Below are 25,816 nucleotides of genomic sequence, written 5' to 3' on the forward strand. Positions count from 1 at the left end.
CATCCCTGAAGAACAGATTCCTAGAAACCTGAATATTATATCTCTCTATATATTTTTGACTCAGATATGTTAATTTGTAATACTTTGCCCTTACTTAACATTTTAAAGTCTATATTATCATATATTTTTCTCATAGGATGTAATCAACATCTATTTTCAGAAGAAAAATAGCTAAGGTGTCATCAGAAAAGTCGAGTGAATTGTCTAATAAACTAAGGAGTGAAAAATTAAACCCCAAGACTTCCAGTTGAAAATGCAATCTTCCTTCCATGCTAGGATATGTGCCTCCATTATGAAAAGAGAGGAAAAATTGACCTAAACTTTAAAACTACCTACATTGTCCAATATCATGCTAGTGATTTCACTGGCTTAGGTTATTTCACTGAACCTTCAAATTGTGTGTCCATATCATCTCCAAAGGGAAAAATGGAAAGGGAAAGATGGAAGCTCAAAGAAGTTTAAAGCATATACAAAATCAGGCAGGTAGAGTCAAACCCAGGATTCAAACAAAACTAGGGTTCAGACCCAGGGTCTAGTTGACTCTAGAACGGAAACCCTTTATGGTATTTTCCATGTAATATATATTTAGATATTTCCTTTATTCCTCAGCAATACTTAAGTATTCTAATAGTCAATGAATATGTTATGGCTAAGAAAAAGGAAGGAGGAGGGTGTTGCATAGAGTGAAATAATAGAATTGTTTTCAGTTCATTTCTTTTTTGGATTTGTAGATGAGGTGAGGTCTTCCTGGGTTCAGCTATGCAGAAAATTCTAGCAAATAGTACCTCACGGTGGTGATTTCAGAGCAGTATTTATATTCTTCCTGTGCATTGGGCTGGCTTTGTCATTTCATACATCATTTACAACTTGCAGTGATTTGGGGGAGGGGGCAGGGCATGTATAATATTTTCACCTCCTTTAATTCAGCATTCATCCAACTTTCACCGCCCCCCCCCCTTTTCTTTTTTTACTGAGTAGGAATCTGTCAGCCCTTCAAATCAGAAAGTTTTTTTTTTTTTAGTTTAAGTTTGCAAGCCACGAATTTCTTTAAGAATTCATGCCCAGCATTTCAAAGAAGTACCGAAGTTAACAGAGTTTTGCATAGTGTATGAAGACAGTTACTAGCTCGTGGTTTACAATGAAGTATCATCCATGAAGGCTTCTTTGGTGGTTCAGAGGGTAAAGAATCTGCCTTCAATAAATCTAGCATAAAAGGTAAATCATATAAATAGCATTTTAAATTTTAGTATAGTTTAATATTAGCAAGAGTTAACTTAAAATATTTTGCTTTTAAGCTCAGGGACTTGCACACTATGGATTAGAAAATAAATCTTTTCTTTATTGATAACCCCCTTTTTTCTTTTATTGATTCTGAACTGGCATGTTTGGAAAACAAGTTCTTCAGTTATTTTCTTAGAAAATCATCTTTATAGCATATTCAGTACATAATAGGGACCTAACTGAACTTCCTCAGTAAAATATTCTATAAATTTTTCATGTTCTAATATGGACAAACTCAATGAAGTGTTTCTAATTTTTTAATTCTTAGTATATCTTCTGATGGATAACTGGATTTTGTTTGCTACATATTAGTTTATGGAAATATTAAAGAAATTATTTAATGTTATGATGTAGGATTATAGCAAAAGACAAATTCTGACTATATATGAATAATCCAAACAGAGAAGACAAAGCATAAACCAAAGTTTTAGCATAAGATATGAAAGGTTAGTAATAGAGTGGGATAAAAGACACATTTTACTTTGCCTTAGGCTAAAATTACTCTGCACTAAGACCAAAAAAAGACAAAAAGAGGAGGGAGAGAGAGAAGAAAGCAATGCAAATAAATTCAAAATGAAAAAAATAAAGACCTAAATGTAAGCATATATATCATAAATCAAATGTATGCTGACATTAGCTTCAAATACACATGATAGTCTCCATTTCATAGAGACGGATAGACCTTTTTTTAGGAAACCCGTTATTATTCTGGGGCTTCCCTGGTGACTCAGAGGTAAAGAATTGGCCTACAATGCAGGAGATGTGGGTTTGATCCCTGGGTCAGGACCTGAAGCAGGAAATGGCAATGTACTCCAGTATTCTTGCCTGGGAAATCTCATGGATAGAAGATCCTGGCAGGCTACAGTCCATGGGATCACAAGAGTCCGACACAACTTAGGGACTAAACAACCAATAACATTATTATTCTGCTCCTCACAAAGCAATTTCTGTCACTAAGTTGTGTCCGACTCCTTGTGACCCCATGGATGGCAGCATGCCAGTCTTTCCTTTCCCTCACTATCTCCTAAAGTTTGCTCAAATTCATGTCCATTGAGTCGGACATGAATACTATCAAACCATCTAATTCTCTGCTGCCCTCTTCTCCTTTTGCCTTCAATCTTTCCTAGCATCAGTCTTTTCCAATGAGTCAGCTCTTGACATCAGGTGGCCAAAGTATTAGAGCATCAGTTTCAGCATCAGTCATTCCATTGAATATTCAGGTTGATTTCCTTTCGGATTGACTAATTTGATCTCATTGCTGTCCAAGGGACTCTCAAGAGTCCACACAATTCAAAAGTATCAATTCTTTGGCACTCCGCCTTCTTTATGGTCCAACTCTCACATCCATCCGTGACTCCTGGAAAAATCATACCTTTGACTATATACACTTTTGTTGGCAAAGTGATGAGTCTGCTTTTTAATATGCTGTTTGTCATAGCTTTTCTTCCAAGGAGGAAGCGTGGAAGAAAATTCTGTGGTTGTGGTCACCATCTGCAGTGATTTTGGAGCCCAAGAAAATAAAATCTGTTACTGCTTCCACTTTTTCCCCTACGATTTGCCATGACGTGATGGAGCCCATTGCCATGATCTTAGTTTTTGAATGTTGAGTTTTAAGCCAGTGTTTTTACTTTCCTCTTCCACCCTCATTAAGAGGCTCTTTGGCTCCTCTTCGCTTTCTGCCATTAGGGTAGTATCTTCTGCATGTCTGAGGTTGTTGATTTCTCCCAGCAGTCTTGATTCCAGCTGTGCTTCATCCATCCTGGCATTTTGCATGATGCACTCAGCATATCAGTTAAATAAACAGGGTGGCAATATACAGCCTTGTCATACTACTTTCCCAATTTTAAACCAGTAAGTTGTTCCATGTAAGGTTCTAACTGTTGCTTCTTCACCTGCACACAGGTTTCTCAGGAGACAGGTAAGATAGACTGGTATTCCCATCTCTTTAAGAATTTTCCACAGTTTGTTGTGATCCATACAGTCAAAGGCTTTATCGTAGTCAGTGAAGCAGATATTTTTCTGGAATTCCCTTGCTTCATCTATGATCCTATAGATGTAGGCAATTTGATCTCTGGTTCCTCTACTTTTTCTAAACCCAGCTTGTACATCTGGAAGTGCCCGGTTCACATCTTCTGAAGCCTGTCTTAAAGGATTTTAAGCATAGCCTTGCTAGTATGTGAGTTGAGTGCAGCTGGACAGTAGTTTGAACTTTCTTTGGCATTGCCTTTTTTTCAGATTGGAATGAAAACTGACCTTTTCCAGTCCTGTGGCCACTGCTGAGTTTTTCAAATTTGCTGACATATTGCATGCAGCACTTATAACAGTATCATCTTTTATGTTTTGAAATTTCAGCAGGAATTCTATCACCTTCACTAGCTTTGTTTGTAGTAACCCCCACTTGACTTCACACCCCAGGATGTCTGACTCTAGGTGAGGGACCATGCCATGGTGGTTATGCAGGTCAGGGCTTCCCTGGTGACTCAGACAGTAAAGTGTCTGTCTGCCTGCAAGGTGGGAGAGCCAGGTTCGATCCCTGGGTCAGAAAGATCCCTTGGAGAAGGAAATGGCAACCCACTCCAGTACTCCTGCCTGGAAAATTTCATGGACGGAGGAGCCTGGTAGGCTCCACAGTCCATGGTGTTGCAAAGAGTCAGACATGACTGAGATACTTCATTTTCACTTTCAAGACCTTTTTTTACAGTTATCCGGTGTATTCTTGCCAACTGTTCTTAATCTCTTCTGCCTCTGTTAGGTCCTTACCTTTTTTTGTCCTTTATTGTGCCTGTCGTTGCATGATATGAACACTTGGTATCTCTAATTTTCTTGAAGAGATCTCTAGTCCTTGCTATTCTATTATTTTCCTCTCTTTCTTTGCATTGTTCATTGAAGAAGGTCTTGCTATATCTCCTTGCCATTCTCTGCAACTCTGCATTCTATTGAGTATATCTATCTCTTTCTCTTTCTCCTTTTGCTTCTCTTCTTTTCTCAGCTGTTTGTAAAGCTTCCTCAGACTACGACTTTGACTTCTTGCATTTATTTTTCTTTGGAATGGTTTTGGTCACTGCCTGCTGTACAGTGTTACAAACCTCTGTCATTAGTTCTTCAGGCACTCTGTTTACCAGACCTTGAATCTATTCATCACCTCCACTGTGTCATCATATGGGATTTGATTTAGGTCATACCTGAATGGACTAGTGGTTTTTCCTACTTTGTTAAATTTGAGCCTGAATTTTGCATTAAGGAGCTGACAATCTCAGCCACAGTCAGCTCGAGATCTTGCTTTTGCTGACTGTATAAAGCTTCTCCATCTTCAGCTACAAAGAATATAATCAGTCTGACTTCAGTATTGATCATTTGGTCACGTCTCTGGTGGCTCAGATGGTGAAGAATCTGCCTGCAATGCAGGAGATCCAGGTTTGATCCCTGAGTTGGGAAGACCTCCTGAAGAAGGGATAGGCTACCTACTCTAGTATTCTTGGGCTTCCCTGGTGGCTCAGATGGTAAAGAATCTGCCTGCAATGTGGGATACCTGGGTTCAGTCCCTGGGTTGGAAAGATCCTCTGGAGGAGGGCATGGCAACCACTCCAGTGTTCTTGCCTGGAGAGTCCCTATGGTCTGAGGACCTGGGCTACACTCCATGAGATCGCAAAGACTCAGACACGACTGAGCGACTAAGCACAGCTCAGCACAGGTGTTTAAATAAATTTATATAAAGATGCAATAGAAATTCATTGGGGAAAGGATATCTTTTTAACATATAGTTCAAGAACAATTGGATATCTATGTGCAGAGTAAACCTTTCCTTATCTACATATATAAAAATTAATTAAAAATGGATCATAGACCTTATATACAAGCTAAAAGAAAAAAAAGCAAGGACTTCCCGGGTGGTCCAGTGGTTAAGAATCCACCTTCTAATGCAGGGGATGCCAGTTCAATCCCTAGTGGGGGGATTAAGATTCCACATGCCATGGGACAGCTAGGCCTGCAAGCGGAAACTATTGAGCCCACGTACTCTAGAGCCCATGCTCCACAGCACGAGAAGCCCCGTGCCTGTGCCACAACCGGAAAAATCTTGCATACCACAGCAAAAAGCCCCCATGCTGCAAAAAAGACCCAGCACAGCCAAAAAAAGAAAAATGAAAAAAGCAAATAAATAAGTAAGCAGATATACAATAGAAGAATTTTTTTTTTCATCTTGGATTAAGCAAATATTTCTTAGAACACAGAAAGCATGAACAAATAAAAAAGACCATAAATGATACATAAGACTTTTTCAAAATTAAAAACTGTCAAAGTTTTCGAAAAGACACTATTAAGAAAATGAAAAGGCAAGTCTAGACTAGGAGAAGGTATTTGTAAAATAGATGTCTGACAAAGGACTTGTAGCCAATTGTGTATTCTTACAACTTAATAATAAAACCATTACAGATGAGCAAAAGAATTGTAAAGACATTTTACCAGACATGATGGATGACAAGCACATGAAAAGATACTCATCATCATTTGTTATTAGGGAAATGCAAATTTAAACTAAAATGAGGTACCACTAACTACCCACTGGGTTTCCCTGGTGGCTCAAATGATAAAGAATCCACCTGCAATGCAGGAGACCTGGATTCAGTCTCTGAGTTGGGAAGATCCCTTGGAGGAGGGTATGGCAACCCACTCCAGTATTCTTGCCTGGATAATCCCCATGGACAGAGGAGCCTGGTAGGCTACAGTCCATGGGGTCTCAAACAGTTGGACACAACTGAGTGACTAAGCACAGAAAACCACCCACTAGAGGAGTTAAAATCAATAGGGCTGAGCATAGGAAGAGTTGGGAAGAATATGAAATAACTGGAACATTCATCCATCATTGATGGGTACACGTTTGCAGCTTGAAAATCAGTTCAGCAGTGTCTCATAAAGTTAAAAAAGAAATATGATCTCGCCCTCTTAATCTCATTTACCTGAGAGAAGGTCTATTCTGTAGATACTGAAAGGTTGTTGAGATTGGAAACCCGGTGACTTGCTTTGTGAAGATATCCTTTGAGCAACAACTAAGCTGAGTAAGAACAGAGAGATTTGAATATTGCACATCACTAAATGTCAGTAGGGCTTCTGGGGAGCTTTTGCTGAAATACAAATTCTGATTCAGGAATTCTGAGCTTGAAGTCAGATGTCAATATTTTATTTGGATGACATCCTGAAAAAAAGAAGGGTTAAAGAAAATAGAATCAACCAGTAAGAAGACTAAGGAAATATCAATATGGAACACAGAAAGGTTATTAACTAGGATTAGCTGTAAGAATATAATACAAGAGTCAATCTTGGAAATAACTGAAAAGGTCTAACCAGTAGAAATTAATCACTAACCCAGAAGATAATATTCCTGTAGATGCTCCAGATGTTTGGACTCAGATTTGCTGAACAGTATTGATACCCCTCAGATAAAAACATAGGGAAGAATACATTTATTTTAAAAACTTGAGATCAGGGCTGAGGTTGTAAATTCAGAAGACTTGCAGATGGAAACTCTTTATCATGCTGATTCAGGAGGTAGGCAAAAATGGATTGTGAAGACCTTGGCATAACAAAAAATGACCCTTGAAGTGACAGAATAACATCACCAGTAGAAAAAATGCTTTTAAGAAAATGGTTTAGGAACATCCCTGGCAGTCCAGTGGTTAAGACTCTGTGTTTACAATGCAGGGAGCACAAGTTCAATCCCTGGTCGGGGAACTAAGATCACATGCCATGTAGTGTGGCCACAAAATAAAAATATAAATTAAAAAAGAAAGTGGTTTATGGTCCCTTAGGGTCCACTTAACTACATTTTGAGTGAGCAGGGGATTATGAATCAGCAACAGAAACTGAAAAGGTGGGTCAAGAAAAAGAAGAATAAAGAGAAGTGTACTGTTTACAGTGAACTCCCATAAAGGTTTCACAGATAGGCACTGTAATTTTGTACATACCGGGAAAAAGTGGTTATGTGATTTTAGCCAAGGTCAAGAGGATATTTTATATAAGCTGGCCAGATGTCAGGTATCTTTCCTAGCTGAAAGCTCAATATTCTTTGCTTTAGGGAATGCTAACCACTATCAAGGGGACTTCCTAGGTGGCTCAGGGGTAAAAGAATCTGCCTATCAATGCAGGAGATCCAAGAGGCCTGGGTTTGATCCCTGGGTCTTGAAGATCCCCTGGAGGAAGAAATGGCAACCCACTCCAGTATTGTTACCTGGAAAATTTCACGGACAGAAGAGCCTGGTGGGCTGCAGTCCATGGGATCACAAAGAGTCAGACATGACTGAGCAGCAGCAGCAGCAAACACGAATCAATGTACTAATGTCAAGTAAACACTGTTGCCTTGTGAAACCATGGGACGAAGCCCATGGCTCTCATGTCTCCTGCACTGGCAGGTGGGTTCTTCATCACTAGTGCCCCCTGGGAAGCCCAGGAAATAATTAAGGCATCCTAACGTGAAGAAGGCTGAGCGCCGGAGAACTGATGCTTTTGAACTGTGGTGTTGGAGAAGACTCTTGAGAGTCCCTTGGACTTCAAGGAGATCCAACCAGTCCATTCTGAAGGAGATCAGCCCTGGGATTTCTTTGGAAGGAATGATGCTGAAGCTGAAACTCCAGTACTTTGGCCACCTCATGCGAAGAGTTGACTCACTGGAAAAGACTCTGATGCTGGGGGAGGGATTGGGGGCAGGAGGAGAAGGGGACAACAGAGGATGAGATGGCTGGATGGCATCACTGACTCGAAGGGTGTGAGTCTGGGTGAACTCCGGGAGTTGGTGATGGACAGGGAGGCCTGGCGTGCTGCGATTCATGGGGTTGCAAAGAGTCGGACACGACTGAGCGACTGAACTGACTCAACTGAATTTAAAAATTAATCAGACACGACTGAGCAACTGAACAACAAAATTTAAAAATAAGCAGGATTCTATTTATGTCATATGCATGACTACTAAAATGATAATTACTTGTTTATGGTATTTTGTATTGCCAATGAGATTAGGCATGGCCTTGGAGTTTTTCAGTGAGTATAAGGAGATTCTAAAAAGAATGGGACTTTGCTTAATTTGTTGACTTCTCTAGTTTAAAAGAGAGGGTTTAAATGAACATATTCTAAGTATTCATCCTGCATTAATATTCAGGAAGGTAGCAAATGTATCCCCAAGAGAAGTAATTTTTAGTAGTTTTGTACTCGCAGATAATTCTGTGTGCTACTTTGAAGGATACTTGTATGAGCATATGAATCGGGAAAATGGCAGAAAGGCAAGAAAACATTTTCTTTTCTTTCTCTCTCTCTCTTTTTTTTTTTTAAATATAGAACAAATGAAGTAGATCTGCCTTGGGCTCAGAGTTTATGCTTTTTTACTATATTCTTATGCTAATATTTTAAATGAATTATTTTGCCCACCCTTACAATAATATTTAGACAGCCTTTCTTCTTTCATTTGTTGTAGTGAGCTAAGTAAGAAAAGGAAAATGGCTTTCAGAACTCTGAGTCAATAGGCAGCTCAGAGGGACATGATTGCTTCCTTCCTTGATGTTTGACTTCGCTGCTATTATCTCAAGGACAGCGACTGAGATAATGCAGTACAGATATGATAGGATTGAGTGACTCTATTAATCTCTTCAAACTGATTTATTTTCATGGTAAAACATCTGGGTCTATATTGGTCCACATGTAGCAAGTAACACTGGTCAAGAAAATTAAGATTTTTCCAGGTCACATGGAAATTGCAGTGCAATATTTTTGCTATTGTGTAACAAAATTTGATTCTATGCTCAGGATCTGGGGGATCCAGAGAGTTTCCAAGGGAGTCAGATACATGTTTCAGCATAGACACAAAGGAGAAGATCAGTTTTTATTGTGTTTAAGATTTTGAACATTATATTCAGCAACCCCGGCCCCCCTCAAAAAAAAATTCTAGGTTTTTAAAACTGCAAGAATCTATATATTATCTCCCATGTCATTGGTGCTAAATCAACCCAAATGAGATTTGAATAAATTGAGAAACTGTGTGTGTGCTACCATGGGAAGAAATAGTGGTGATTACAAGAACCATAGGAAACTTCATTGGGTGTGAATAGTTTGCAGCTACATAGTAATTAGTGAGCGTTATGGAGACTAGAGCTATAGTAGCAGAAGTCAAAGAAGTCAAGCTGTTTTGCTCTAAAAATAAATCAAAAGAATTTATTAAAACTATCAGGAGAGAAATAGTTAAACTGAGTGGAAGTACATTCATGTTTTTAAATATTTAAATTCACATTGACAGATACATCCATGCTCTCTGAAAAATTATGTAAACAGCATGTTTCCCATTTTGCTACAACTATACTGATTGGTACTTGTGTGGCCAACTTTTTCATCAGTTCTTTTTAGAAAAAAAAAAAAAAACTGCCTTTTTATTTTTAAAAATAAGAAAACGTATTTGTTATAAAATATCTACCATCTCCTTATTCTTAAAATATTATCCTTTTTTAATCATATTTCTTGTCTACTTAACCTTCAAAGTGCTTCTAACATAACTAATAGATTAAACGAGTGTTGAAAACCATCCACTAAAATTTCTCAGGGAAGAGAGTTGCATCCTCAACTGTCTGCTGCTAAGTCGCTTCAGTCGTGTCCAACTCTGTGTGACCCCATAGACTGCAGCCCACCAGGCTCCCCCGTCCCTGGGATTCTCCAGGAAAGAACACTGGAGTGGGTTGCCATTTCCTTCTCCAATGCATGAAAGTGAAAAGTGAAAGTGAAGTCGCTCAGTTGTGTCCGACTCCCAGTGACCCCATGGACTGCAGCCCACCAGGCTCCTCCATCCATGGGATTTTCCAGGCAAGAGTACTGGCGTGGGGTGCCATTGCCTTCTCCTCCTCAACTGTGGACACAACTAACTATGAGAGCTGGTGGATGTTTGGGACACTTGGCGAGCTGGGGTTAGAGAAGAGGAAAACGGACAGAAGCATCTAGGCTGATCATCGTGGTGGGTGGTGTGGAGTAAGGGGGAAAGATACCTGAATTTGTTAGAAAACCATGGCTCTGTTTCATTTGTGCTTTCAATCAATAGTCGGCCCTAGGAAAAGTCACCAGGCTTTTTTCTTAGTTTTGTATCTTGTTAGTGAAGAGGTCTACTCAAAGTCCCTTCTAGCTCTAGAATTTCACAATCTGTTGCAAAGATGCAGCTATACAGATATGACTTAGTTTTATTAGGTGCACATGGTTTAACTGGTTTTCTGTAATTGCTGACACAACAGGGAAATTGAGAGACAATTTAGTAACAATGACTGGGCATGGCACTGTAGACCACCTATTGAGTTGTTGTTATTCAGCCACTCAGTCGAGGCCAACTCTGTGACCCCGTGGACTTCGGCACACCGGGCTTCCCTGTCCTTCCCCATCTTCCAGAGTCTGCTCAGATTCATGTCCACAGAGTCGAAGATGCCATCCAACCATCTCATTCTCTGTCACCCCCTTCTCGTCCTGCCATTTTCAATCTTTCCCAGCATCAGGGTCTTTTCCAGTGAGTCAGCTCTTCGCATCAGGTGGCCAGAGATTTGGAGGTTCAGCTTCAGCATCAATCATTCCAATGAATATTCAGAGTTGATTTACATTAGGATTGATTTAGAGAGCACCAATAAACGATTACCTTGAGTTATAGCATTGGTGAAGACAACGTTTTAGCCAAGATCATCTCAGTAAATGATGTGTTCTTCAAAATAATGCTATGGGTTAAAGGCCCCCTTCCCAACAGGTTACAGAGTATAACTATGTTAACAGTGTGAGTCAGTGCTTGTGTTATTTCTCTACTCTGAGCAGATTGTTAGGCCACTTGCATGTTAAGTGTACTATAATACAGAAAATCAATGACTACACCCTCCAGTATATAACAGGGTGAAGCCATTAAACATTTCATCAGGAAAATGCAAAGCACAGCTGTAAAGTTCTTTATTGTTGGAAAGGCGTCATTACAGTAGTACTTACTAGGTATTTACCACCAGCTTGTAAAATCTACCATGGCAAATTTCACGGTAACCTCGTTAACATTGAACATTACTGAAACCATTTGGTGGAGGAGACAGTTTAGAGGGTAATAATAGGAAATAAAAGCCAAATGTTTTCATGAGGAAGACTGCCTGTGTCATCTCTACTTTCGAAATCTGTCCATGATGCTAAAAGAATCAAGATCTCCTGCCTCTGTTTTGTCTTTTTCTTTTTTGCAAGATATGTCATTCTTCAGCCTTTAACTCTGTTTAAAATACAAAATAAACATAGTCTGATAACACTTTCTTTAATGGCATATTTGGAAATTACCTGAAAGACACAGCGGGTAGATGGTGTTCAAATGATAATCCCCAGTGAAATACATCTCTAACGACAGGATTTGGAAAAAAAGAGAGGGGGGTTGAGGAGACAGATGGTGCTTAGAGTGCATATAGAACCTCAGCATTAACTTTAGAACTCAAGGCCTTGTCAGCAGCTGGAAAACAAACTATATTCCATTGATTGGTGTGAATCATTTTCTCTCTCTGTTGCCTGCACTTTTTCCACCATCCACACCGCTTAAGTGTCAACAAATCTGCCACTGACCTTTCCGTAGCTCTCTGCTGAGGTACCTACCATGGCGTTTCTAATCCTTGTCAATTTCTTTCCAGACAGAGCTTTTTGTACATGCCTTCAAGGATCAGCTGGTCAGGAGTGCCCTTCTAGCACTTTACACTGCCAGGCCTGGGGGTGTCCTGAAGAAACCACCCTCTCCTCAGAGTGGCACAGAGGAGAGCATTTCCCAGGACCCACCCCTGCCGGTGAGACGGCAGGACTCCATTCCACATCACTCAGACTACGATGAGGAGGAGTGGGTAAGTCTTTTATTTTTTTTAACTTAGCTTGCCTCCCCAGCGCTATAACTCAAAAGGACTAAAGCCTTAGCATTTAGTACTGTAAAACAAAGCAGAAGTGTCAAGAAATCTCTCCTTTTCATCAAAACATGTTGGAAAGCAGTCATAATACAGATTGTGGGTACATAGGTCGTGTTTTTTTTTTCCCTTGGGGTCAAATTATAAATGAAAGTTTTAACCCAACCACATTTATTTGATGTGAAAATTTATATATTACATATGTTGTCTGTTGTTGTTTGGTTGCTAAGTTGTGTCCAACTCTTTGTGACCCCATGGACTGTAGCCCACCAGGCTCCTCTGTCCAAGGGATTGGAGTGGGTTGCCATTTCCTTCTCCAGGGGATCTTCCCAACTGAGGAATTGAATCTGCATCTTCTGCATTGGCAAGCAGATTCTTTACCACTGAACCTCTACATTATATATGTTAATGTACATATAATGTAGTCAAATAATAATTATCTCCAATAAATGTCATCAAAGAGATAGCTTACAGAGAACCATGTCAGATTCCTGATCTCCAAAGAAGAAGATTTAGCTTCAGGACCAGGGACCAGGCTTGATCACTCAAGAACTTTGGTGTAGCAGAGTTTTATTAAACTGAGAAAAGTGACAGTGAAAGCTTCTGACATAGACATCAGACATCACAAGGAGGGCAGAGAACGGTCCCCTAGCTAGTCTTATCAAGGCCTTATATACTTTTTTCAGACCCACTCCCACAATAGATATATCTTAAATTAGCAAGATTAGAACGAACAATAGAAAGATCTTACCGGACCCACTCCCATATTATACATTTTAAGATGACAGGATTAGTCAGAAAGTTCTTGTTAAGGGGAAACACGTCCTCGAGCAAGATACATTGTTATATTGACGAAGACAAAGCAATGTAGAAGTTTGTCCTTTTCTCCTTGAGAGTCCCAGACCCCTTTCTCCTTCTTGAGGGCTCCGGACCCCTTTCTCCTCCTCAAGAACCCGTGACTTCTTATCAACCTACCTAGGAATTGACTCTCTCCAAAGCAAGGATGCCACAATTGCAAGACTGTAATATTTTCTTTATTTATTAAGGAGATATAAACCATTAAAATTGTTTTTAGAAAAGGAGTCAGTAATCATCAATAATCCACGACTTGGATGCAACAAGTATTTTCATTGGTGCAGTCCAGTGTGTTAGTTTTGGACATACTTAAAAAGCGTTAACATTTAAATGGCAGTGGATATAGAGATCTGTTAAGTTCTTTTGTTTATTGGGTTTGTTATTTAAAAGATGTTGCTCCAGGTGGCTCTAAAATTGGCAAAAGAAGGGCCACATAAAAGCATCTGAAAAAATAACTAGTAAAGGCAAATAAAGGTTTCCCAAGTGGCTCTAGTGGTAGAGAAAGTGCTGGTCCATGCAGGAGTCATAAAAGATGCGGGTTTGATCCCTGAATCGTGAAGATCCTCTGGAGGAGGGTGTGGCAACCCACTCCAGTATTCTTGCCTGGGAGAATCCCTTGGACAGTGGATTCTGCTGGGCTATGGTTCATAGGGTCACAAAGAGTCAGACACAACTGAAGCAACTTAGCGTGCAAGCCCACACAAAGGCAAATAAACCAGATAAGTCAGCATGGTGATAGGAACCCTAGGTGGGCAGAATAAAACAGGAGAAAACCAAGGTTTCTCTCTCTGGGTGAGAGGGAACAGTGTGTTTCTCCTGAATCAATATATATTCCATTATCTAAGAACTTTTTGAAGTATATGCATACCACACACAGACACACACACACACACAGAAACTCCTTACTATGTCACATTCTTAACCAAGAAAATGCTGTTGTATGCCAACTGTATTTTCCTGCCACTCTAAATTTATAAGTGTTCAGGGAATAAATTATTTGTAAGGCTCAGGTCACTCAAAAAATTGCTGTCTGCAGGGCTATGAAGTGATACCTGTTCTTTCTTTTGATGAAATTACTATCACAGGAAAGACAGAGCTGGGCTCCAAGAGGTAAATGCTGAATAAGTATTTGTTGTCACTGATTAAGATTGCATTTCTCCCAGTGAATCATTTTCAAAGGAGAAAATCTAATATTTCTTCTTTTTACCTTCACCTTCTACTTCAATTTACTTACTGCTCCGAGACATCCATACCTCATAACCTCTCTGAAGTTCAGTTTTCTCCACCGTAAAGTGAAAATAACAGCATCTGTTCTACGTAGCTCTTCGTGTGGTCCGGAGATAGACGATTTGCCTGTGTGATAATAATGCCCCATGTCCTGCAAAGGCCCAGGCGCATGAATTGTATTACTTTACTATTATTGCTGTGTGTTATCTTTTTTTAGATGTATAAGTTATGTACGATCCTCAGTATGAGGATCAATACTAGTCCTTGAGGTAAGTGAGGAAATGGGATAGATCATAAATTTGGGTTGTGGGACTTCTCTTGTGGTCCAGTGGTGAAGACTCTTTGCTCCCAATGCAGGGGACATGGATTCAGTCCCTGGTCAGGGAACTGAGGTCCCACATGCTACATAGCAATAAATAAATTTGGATTGTGACTTTGAAAGAGTTTGAGTAGATATAGAATAGAACTTGTATTTCATGAAGTAAACTTACTGTTAACTCCAGACATTCTGGAATATGAAGTCAAGTGGGCCTTAGAAAGCATCACTACAAACAAAGCTACTGGAAGTGATGGAATTCCAGTTGAGCTATTTCAAATCCTAAAAGATGATGCTGTGAAAGTGTTGCATTCAATATGCCAGGAAATTTGGAAAACTCAGCAGTGGCCACAGGACTAGAAAAGGTCAGTCTTCATTCCAATACCAAAGAATGTTCAAACAAACACACAATTGCACTCATCTCACACACTAGCAAAGTAATGTTCAAAATTCTCCAAGCTAAACTAAAACAATCTGTGAACCGAGAACTTCTCAATGTTCAAGCTGGATTTAGAACGGGCAAAGGAACCAGAGATCAAATTGCCAACATCCGTTGGATCATAGAAAAAGTAAGAGAATTCCAGAAAAACATCTACTTCTGCTTTATTGACTATGCCAAGGCCTATGACTGTGTGGATCACAATAAACTGTGGAAAATTCTTCAAGAGATGGGAATACCAGACCACCTGACCTGCTTCCTGAGAAATCTGTATGCAGGCCAAGAAGCAACATGTAGAACTGGACACGGAACAATGGACTGGTTCCATATTGGGAAAGGAGTCCATCAAAGCTGATATTGTTACCCTGCTTATTTAACTTCTATGCAGAGTATATCATACAAAATGCCAGATTGGATGAAGCACAATCTAGAATCAAGATTGCTGAGAGAAATATCAATAACCTCAGATATGCAGATGATGCCACCCTAAAGGCAGAAAGCGAAAAGGAACTAAAGAGCCTCTTGATGAAAGAGGAGCATGAAAAGGCTCACTTAAAATCAACATTCAAAAAACTAAGATAATGGCATCTGGTCCCATCACTTCATGTCAAATAGAGGGAGAAACAATGGAAACAGTGACAGACTTTATCACTTCAGATGGTGACTACAGCCATGAAATTAAGACACTTTCTCCTTGGAAGAAAAGCTATGACCAACCTCGATAGCATATTAAAAAGCAGAGACATTACTTTGTTGACAAAGGTCCCTATAGTCAAAGCTATGGTTTTTCCAGTAGTCATGTATGGATATGAAAGTTGGACCATAAAGAAAGCTGAGCACCAAAGAACTGATGCTTTTAAACTGTGGTGTTGGAGAAGACTCGAGAGTCCCTTTGACTGCAAGGAGATCCAACCAATCAGTTCCAAAGGAAGTCAGTCCTGAATATTCATTGGAAAGACTAATGCTGAAGCTGAAGCACCAGTGCTTTGGGGAGCTGATGCGAAGCACTGACTCACTGGAAAAGACCCTGATGCTGGGAAAGATTGAAGGCAGGAGAAGTGGAAGGCAGAGGATGAGATGGTTGAATGGTATTGCCGACTCGATGGACATGAGTTTGAGCAAGCTCCAGCAGTCGGTGATGGACAGGGAAGCCTGGTGTGCTGCAGTCCATGGGGTCTCAAAACGTGAGAGTGAGCAACTTAACTGTTAACTTTTTGACAAATAATTACCACTTTAATATTAAATCAAGGGAGATTGTTGGAACTGTGTATCTTTTGTTTTCATAATTTTCACCTTATTGTGTTATGCAAACTCCCTCCCGTACCTCTCCCTCCTCCTCCTGCTCAAGTCATCCCTCACATTCCCTCCTTCCTTATTCCCTTTTCTTTAGATACATTTTGAGACCTTCTATATCACAGATGGAGAAGGCAATGGCAGCCCACTCCAGTACTCTTGCCTGGAAAATCCCATGGACGGAGGAGCCTGGTAGGCTGCAGTCCATGGGGACGCTAAGAGTCGGACACGACTGAGCGACTTCACTTTCACTTTTCACTTTCATGCATTGGAGAAGGAAATGGCAACCCACTCTTCTTGCCTGGAGAATCCCAGGGACAGCGGAGCCTAGTGGGCTGCCGTCTATGGGGTTGCACAGAGTCAGACACAACTGAAGCGACTTAGCTTTTCACAGATACTCCAAATGGCAAGATAAATCATGCTAGATTGTTAGATCCTAGAGTTCAGATTCTAGTGGTAGATAAAAATATGTTAATAAATAGTCACAAAATGTTGTGACAAGGATGTAGAAAGACAAGTGGAAGAAGTTAGGCTTTGCTAAAGAGATTTCAACTCAGTATTTTAAATAAACTTATGATGGGGAAAAAAGGAAGACAGCGGGAGAAAATGGTGAGTTGAGGTCAGCGGTGAAGCATTCGGTACGGTGGGTGTTACAAAGCACTTGTTCTGCCTGGGTTACTGTGCCAGGTGCTGGGGACGCAGAGGTGAGCTGCCTACAGATGCAAGGGTTCCACAGCCTATTCAGGGCTCTAGAGATACCAGTGTCAGTGATTGTGCAACTTAGGATTATACACAGGATGAAGTGAGACTCTGGTGGTCACAGTGGGATTTCCAGAAGCATTTCCTGAGAATTAAATATGAGCAGAAGATAACAGTATGCAAAGGAGGATGAGGTGACCTTTCAGACAGGAGCACATTAGCTGACAATGGTAATTGGGATGTGTGTCTGTGTTTATTAGTTTTTTACTTGTTTTGTTTTAAAGGTGGTACAATTGACTATGTTTATTGCTCCAAAAAGCATTTAAGGCTGAAAGGCAGGGACTCATAGAACAAGGCCCTTACAACGAAGAGAAGATAATCAATTCCAGTAGGCATGTGGGGGACAAGTTCTGGGCAGAAGTGTGATGCTGGGCTGAGAATGCCAGGAGGGTGTAAAAATGGATTTTACTTTTTTGAGGGTGGGTGGGGCTGGATGGCTTCTTTGTTCTTTATTTGAAATAGTTTTCTCCAGGTTTATTGAGCTATAACTGACATATAACACTGTATTAGTGTAAGGTATGCAGCAAAGTGATTTTTTGCATATATATAATGACAAGAAATTAATGTCTATCACTTTACAGGACTATGATTTTCTTTTCTTAGGATGAAAATTTTGAGACCCATTCTCTTAGCAACTTTCAAAGATACAGTTCTGTTTTGTCAACTATAGTCACCGTATTGTATATTACATCCCCAGGACTTAACTTTTCTCATAACTGAAAGTTTGTACCTTTTAATCATCTCCACCCTTTTTGTCTTCCCCTCCTCACTTCTGGCAATCACCAATCTACTCTCTGCTTCCATGAATCTGTTTTTTTTTTTTTTTTTTTTTTGAAGATTCTCAATATAAGTGAGTTATACAATATTTATGTTCCCATTATGTGATTGATTTCTCTTAGCATAATGCCCTCAAGATCCATCTATGTTGGTGGAAATGGCAGAATTTCCTTCCCTTTTTTTTTAAAAAAATTAGTAAATCCTTTATTTTGGTGAATATCAAAGGTATTCATCACTACCATGGATCTGTTTTAGCTCAGAGGAGAGTTACTATCTAGTGAACTCTGCTGTTATTAGACACTAAAAATAGGAAGAGACTGGAGGGCACTGAGAATGGGATAAGGAGAGGACAAAGCTCGGGGGACAACATGAGATCCTACCCATCTTCATTGCTAGGAAATGAGTAGACAGAGCAGCTCTAACCTAAATGCCGGCCTCGCCACAAAAGGTTTTCAGAAGAGGTCCCATAACAATCACTCACTGGACAAAAAAAGGTCAGAGTTTCTAGAAGAGATATCAGGATATGAAAAACCAACTTGGGAACAATATGCACAGCACTGCAACAGAGCGGGATCGTGGCAGCCTGGCTTCGGTTAAGACAGCTGTGGACACAGCAGTCTCTCGGACAGCAGTCACTCACAGTTCCACGGCTGCCCTGTGGCATGAAGATGCTGTACATGGTTTTCACATACATGTCATCTGGCAGAGGCTGCTTCTCACTGCCAGGTTCAAGGAATTTATTAATTGCAGGGATTTTGCTTATTTTCACCATGTACTCCTGGAGGTGAGGGAAGGCAGACAGAATATTAAGATGTTTTTTCTTCTAGAGCCAAAATGATCTGGAGTAGAATTATGTCTGCAAGGCTCAGCTGATTGCCAACAAGAAACCTTTGTCCATGACTCTGTAAAGCCTTTTCAAACCCAGGAAAGTATCTAAGTATAGCTTCTGGGCTATGTTAACCACTTTCTTTTGCTGATCATCTGGTTTGAGGTAAGGGTACACTTGATAAGCAGTTCCAGAAGATCCAGGGTCCCCTCTACGTACATGTCTACCAGGGTTTTCTCCTTGAGATCTTTGCCAAAGAGACGGTGCTTGTCTGCCCTGTAGTGGAGGATGCTCCAGGTCTGCACCAGCTTCAATCAGTTTCAACCATTGGTGCTTGTTAGGACAGCAGATGGCTACGATCTTGCAACTTCTGCAACTGTTGTTTTGCTTCTAAAAATTCTTCATCAGACTTGACTCCATCAGCAATTTAAACCCAGATTCCATCTGGCCTTGTCTGTTTGGACAGTAGAGCTTGGGTTTCATAGCCATCATGGCCTTTCAGGTTTTCTGGCTCCACTCGGAGTGACCAGAACTGCACAAAGGCACCCAGCGAACTGTCTTCCTACTTCCTTTTTTGTGGCTGAAGTATATACATATGTGTAGGGGGGTGGGGAGGGGGGATTGGTGTGTGTGTGTGTGTATGCTTCTATGTATGTATGTATATCACATTTTCTTTATGCATGCATTTGTTGATGGACACTTAGGGTGTTTCCATATCTTAACTATTATAAATAATACTGCAATGAACATGGTGGTGCAGATATCTCTTTGCAATAGAGATTCTGTTTCCTTCGAATATATTTCCAGAAGTGGAACCATCATATGGTGGTTCTATTTTATGGAGGTGCCTCCATACTGATTTCCATAGTGGCTGTACCAATTTACATTCCTACCAACAGTGCATACAGGTTCCCTTCTTCTCTGCATCCTCTCCACTGCTTGTTATCTATTTTCTTTTTGATGATACCCATTCTAGAATGTATGCGGTGTCTTTCATCGTGGCTTAGATTTACTTTTCCCTGATGGTTAGTGATGTTTAGCACCTTTTCGTGTCTTCTTTGGAAAAATATCTGTTCATCTGCTTGTTTTTTAATTATTTGCTTTGCTCTTTTCTATTGAGTTGTACAAGTTATTTTTATATTTCAGACATTAACCTGGATGTCTTCTTTTATCATTAAAGCAGGATCATGTGCAGAAGAGGGCAGAGAGGACAGGCTGAGCAGAGTGGTGGAAGTTTCAAATAGATACCAAAGAAAGTGGCTGAAGTTGGTTACTAGCAACATTTGAGAAAAATTAGAAATTCCAGACCTTGTGAGGGCTGGCCAAGGAACTTCAATAAAATGTTATATAACAATCAAACTTGTTATTGATGTTCCTTGGAGACCACTTTCTATTAGAAAGATCCCTTTGTCTAAATGGGAAAATAATTTGAAAAAGAATAGGTGCATATATATGTAAAAAAAAAAGAAATAAAATATGGGAATCTTTTATGTTTTAAAAAAAATCACTGAAGTTATAACCACTTAACATTATTTTCAGATCTTTATCTCACTTTGAAAAGTTGAGTAAATCCAGTGAAAATGTAGCTAATTGGAAATGCCTTTAGAGACAATTAAATGAATTGGAAACATAATTTTGTGTAGCACTTTTCTTGGTTAATTAGGTGTTAGAAAAGTTTCGGCACTGATTACAAGTCTAGTCAACTTCCTGAAATAATTTAATGTTTTAAACAATTAATTTAATTGGGTTTCTGTGATAGCATACAAAAACACTCTGATCGTGTAGGTTAATTTAGGCTTGTATATAAGATTATAATAGCTCTATTTTTTAAAAATCTGATTTATTTAGTTTCTGGCAGCAAATGTAGTTTTAACAATTACCTAACTTGAACAACTGCATAGTTTTTCATAATAAATATTTGGAAAGTAAGTTCATGTTAGTAAATTACTCGAGTTCTAGTGAGCTGCTGCTGCTGCTGCTAAGTCGCTTCAGTCGTGTCCGACTCTGTGCAACCCCATAGACGGCAGCCCACCAGGCTCCCCCTGCATGTAAAATATCTTTCTTTTGGAGGTCGGAGAGAGAATCTCTACTAACTCAGTCAATGTGAGAATGTTCAACTTCTTTGTTGGAAAAATTAATGACATATGAATCTAGATAATAATTATCTAGTCAATAAGGAAGAGATTGAAACTAAAATGATCACTGGCCAAAAAAAGTCTATTATTTGCTGAATTTTACTTATTAAATAATTGAGAGCTTTAAAGGTTTATTTTCTTGAAAAGTTAGTAAACAATTAAACCCTGCAGGAATATGGGGATTTTTGTGACAATCTGTGCAAAGAAATAGACTAATCTAGCATTCTCCATGTTTTAGCTGGTAAAGATGACATATTGCTTTTCTTTCTCTACATCTCTACAGCAGATGCTGCCAACAGCTGGGATTCCAAGATTAGTTTGTCCAAAATATTAAAGCATGTCATCCTACCAAAGTATTAAATTGACCCAGTTTTTGTGGCTTCCAGTAATTATATTGTTCTCTAGAAAATTGTTATTTAACACTGATGGGTTTGGGGCTAAATCTGCCTACTCTCCTTCAATAATTGTTAAAGAATAAAGGTAAACTTCTGATCTTTTAGATTCTGATCCATTCCAGCAAAATGTGAGACTAAGAAAACATTATTATTTAGCCATATCCCTAACTCATTTTTTTAGTTGAACTACTTTTCTATATCAGGAAACATTTCAGCATCCAGATTAGCCAATTAATTTCCCTTCTTCGTATCATAAATGTAAATCAAATTTAATATTAGTTTCCATTCTTAAGCTAGGAGAACACTTATATGCTTTATTATGGCAAAATGCGTTTATGTCACATAAGCACAATAGATGGTTTGCATTAATCCATATTAAGTGTTTGGTAATTTCATAGCATATAGAAACAATAGCACAAATTCACAGTAATATTTATTTCAGGCCTTTTTGAAATAAAGTCTCTATACAACCTGAAAAAAATGTGGTTTCTCTGCAACTCAAAATTCCCAAGGCTTGAATTTTGGAGTAAGATTTACATTTTTCTGATGAGATCCAACCAGTCCATTCTGAAAGAAATCAGCCCTGGGATTTCTTTGGTGGGAATGATGCTGAAGCTGAAACTCCAGTACTTTGGCCATCTTATGTGAAGAGTTGACTCATTGGAAAAGAGTCTGATGCTGGGAAGGATTTGGGGCAGGAGGAAAAGGGGACAACAGAGGATGAGATGGCTGGATGGCATCACTGACTCGATGGACGTGAGTCTGAATGAACTCCGGGAGTTGGTGATGGACAATGTGGCCTGGTGTGCTGCGATTCATGGGGTCACAAAGAGTCGGACACAACTGAGTGACTGAACTGAACTGAACTGATGTGTGCTTTACCAAATTCTCACAGTTTATTTTGTGTTTCACCTTTCTCTAATGGTGTGTAGGACAAATATGAAGGTTTCAGTTTGACAGATGATTGATACAGCTATGTATTTTGTCCACTCCAGCACTCTTGCCTGGCAAATCCCATGGATGGAGGAGCCTGGTGGGCTGCAGTCCATGGGGTTGCTAAGAGTTGGACACGACTGAGCAACTTCACTTTCACTTTTCACTTTCGTGCATTGGAGAAGGAAATGGCAACCCACTCCAGTGTTCTTTCCTGGAGAATCCCAGGGACGGGGGAGCCTGGTGGGCTGCCGTCTATGGGGTTGCACAGAGTCGGACACGACTGACGCGACTTAGCAGCAATAGCAGCAGTGAGCATATATGCTTGCAAAATACTGTTGATGACAACACGTCTCTAGCCAGATTCCTCATCTGTGAACAATCTTCAGTGACCTGTAATCTCAACTTCTCTTGCCAGTTTCTGTTCATCTTAGACCTTACCTCTAGGGAAAATAGTTGAGGTCATGCATAATGTCCCTATGCAAATTGATATTCCAAAGCATTGCTGTTCAGTTCTCTGGTTAGAATTATGCTATGTAAAACCATTGACCTGATCTTAATAAGAAGGAAATTAATCATTCTCACTTTTTAAAAGTAATGATATCTTATAGGCAGCTAGATACTAATCTGATTCATCTTTTCCTAAAGCAATACCTTATGACTTAGTTACCTAAAGTCAGTAAGAGGTCTACTAAAATATGGCCATTTACTTCCAAATTTTATATTATGTATACATTCAACTCCAAAGTATTTTGTATAATAAAGCGTTATTCTTGCATCCCATGATCACACAGTCTCGTACGCACTGAATCGCAGTCAGTTGTTTATATGTCTGTGTCTTTCATACATTCAACTTTATGAGCTCCTTGAGGGCAAAGACAATGCCATGCTCACGTTTGTGTCTCCCTAGTTAGCAGAGCACTCGCTCATAAAAGGTACTCAATACTCATTTGTAGAATACATTAATGACTTTGAAGTTTCCTCTCAAAGTACTATTCTTATCTTCCTTCATATTTGGAAACATGGAATAATTTTAACTTAACTCAGCCCCACGTCAGGTACCTTTTCCTCCATTAGAACTAAGGATTTTTTTTTTTTTGAGGATTTTGTTTCTCTTTTCCAATTAAAAGCACCCAGTTAAATCCCTCTTTCCTTAGTGCATATTTCCCAGAGTCATAATCAACTCTGAAGCAACTATTCAAGTCATTTTCACAATTATCTCCAAGCATAGAAGTGGTAAAATTCAGGATGGACATAGAACATCAGAGATGACCAAAGTTAATAAAATGATGAGTGAAGGTCTCCAACAGCTTCCAGAAACCCAGTGGTGTAATTTGCATTTTACTTGATTATTTATGTGCTGGTTGCAAAGGTTCTGGTTACACAGAAATAATTTCAGATATTTCCCAGCAAATATGAATTGAAAGTAGTTATTTTACCCTTGTCTCAGCTTTTTCTTTTTCCTTCCTAAGTCATGCCTAATAGGGTTGTCTAGTTTTGTTAATCTTATTACAAGGAGGGAACATTGAAAGCATCCATTCTTCCCACCAGAAAAGACAGGGAGAATTAGGCCAGTTGTTCCCTGCATGGCAATGGAAAGTGTTCCATCATCTGTTTTCTTGATGGATAGGAAAACTTCCTGAACTTCTCCAGTCCATTTCACCCAAGAGAGATGTGCTCTGAATTCTTATCTGATATTAAAGCCCACAAAAGGTGATTAAGCAAAGTTCATGACTGTCCATTAAAATGCACAAATGTTCTATTAAAGAAAAGAAACCCCAGATGAGATCTTTATGGGCATGCATATTCATGAAATCCTACCCATTTCAAGAGTTTTCCACATGCAGTTAATACATTCACCTTCAGCCCCCTGTTTTATAGCACCTCGTACAGTGTTTGATACGGACCAGTTCAATGTTGGAGGAGGCAATGGCACCCCACTCCAGTGGTGGGGAGTGCCACCCCTCACTTTCCAGGGGTACCTGGAAAATCCCATGGATGGAGCAGCCTGGTAGGCTGCAGACCACGAGGTCGCTGAAAGGCTGTTGTTGAATCACGCAAAGACACCGGGATTCTTGGCCCCCGGAGGAGATGAATCCAATCCGGGGCCAGAGATGAGGCTTGATCGCTCAGAGCTTTTGTGTAATAAAGTTTTATTAAAGTATAAAGGAGATAGAGAAAACTTCTGACATAGGCATCAGAAGGGGGCAGAAGAGTACCCCCTGCTAGTCTTCAGCTGGATGTTATAGTCACTAGCAGTCTGTTAATGAAAGAAAGGAATGTCTTAAAATTCAGGATGGCACCAGGCCCCTCACCCATAAGATGCATTTTGGGATAATCTTGGCACCAAATGGTTTATCCTGGGCCATAAAATGATTAACTTGAATCTTGAAGAAGGGCAGACCACCATACAAATAATTTCATTTACATAGATTAGGGAAACAATATCTGAGTATAACATACTGGTTTGTCCAGCAGGTTCTGAGCCAAGAGGCTAACCGACTTGAAGACAGAATTTGGGGTAAATGCATAGTACATTAGCATAGCTTAAGACAAACATTTCCATAAGAAAAAGGCATTGGTTAACTTCAGGTGAAACCAGGTGTCATTATGGCAACATAGTATTTTAAGAGAAACCTCCTTTTAAATTTGTATAGAGAAGGAAAAAAATCACATTTGTTTCCTCCTGCCACTTAAGAGAGAGAAAAATGTCTGACACTTGCAGGCTATTTCTTCCGTTTGGAGACCCCTGAGCGACTTCACTTTCACTTTTCACTTTCATGCATTGGAGAAGGAAATGGCAACCCACTCGAGTGTTCTTGCCTGGGAGAATCGCAGGGACAGGGGAGCCTGGTGGGCTGCCATCTATGGGGTAGCACACAGTCGGATATGGCTGAAGCGACTTAGCAGCAGCAGCAGCACAACAGTTCAATGTATTTTTCAGAATTAATGGAAGAATAAGTGAGTGGATGGATTTGCTGACTCAGCAGTTCGTCTTCCAACTCAAGTCACTGTTTTTGACAGAGATATTTTATTTTTATTCGTGTAAGACTGATTTTCCTGTGGTTTTATATTAGATACCATTATCTCCCTTGGATACTTTCCTGACTGTTACAATGCCTGGTTTGATGGTGTGCAGCTGAAACCCAATTACCAATTTAAAATTAAAAGCTTTAGTAAATCAGTCATTTTTAATTTATTATTAAACAAAAGCTTTGTTTCATATTTCCATGGATTGGAATCTATAGCTTGATGTGACACATGTTAAAGTAAACTCAGCCATTCAGAATATGAGCTTAATTCTAACTTCAATTTGAAGATACTTGTGATAATAGTTCTTATAGTTGTATCTTAATTTATTTTTTCTCCTAAATAGCAGGCTATTAAGTTAATCAACAAATGTTAATTAAGCATCGATAATGTGCAGCAATGTTATGAATACTTGGGGGAAAACAAATGCAGTCAAAAAAAAGAAAAATGGATTCTGACCTCAACAGCCATATCATCTAATTCAAGTAAATGGCCAGCACTCATAAAACAAGCAGAGATATTGAAAGATATTCTCAGATCGAAAGTAGTTATGTGACACATTAAAAATGTCAAAAGAATTCAGACAGAATTTATATGAAGGTTGAAGAGGATGAAAAAATCATTTCTTCCTTCCTTGTTT

At 39.5% G+C, this 25,816-nt stretch overlaps 1 protein-coding gene and 1 pseudogene across 5 annotated transcripts in view; one reads left to right on the plus strand and one right to left on the minus strand.

The window, feature by feature from the left end:
* The window catches only part of INPP4B (inositol polyphosphate-4-phosphatase type II B), a 455,375-nt gene that overhangs the window by 300,777 nt on the left and 128,782 nt on the right, over nucleotides 1-25,816 (plus strand). For all 5 annotated transcript variants that reach the window (XM_024977565.2, XM_059876249.1, XM_024977564.2 and 2 more), the window contains one exon: nucleotides 11,931-12,134. In XM_024977565.2, coding sequence (XP_024833333.1) covers nucleotides 11,931-12,134 — 204 coding nt within the window. The remainder of the gene's footprint in view (nucleotides 1-11,930; nucleotides 12,135-25,816) is intronic.
* LOC104974578 (glutathione S-transferase A4-like) lies at nucleotides 18,276-19,225 on the minus strand (annotated as a pseudogene).

This window comes from Bos taurus, chromosome 17, assembly GCF_002263795.3.
Source record: "Bos taurus isolate L1 Dominette 01449 registration number 42190680 breed Hereford chromosome 17, ARS-UCD2.0, whole genome shotgun sequence".
NCBI classification, from domain to species: domain Eukaryota; kingdom Metazoa; phylum Chordata; class Mammalia; order Artiodactyla; family Bovidae; genus Bos; species Bos taurus.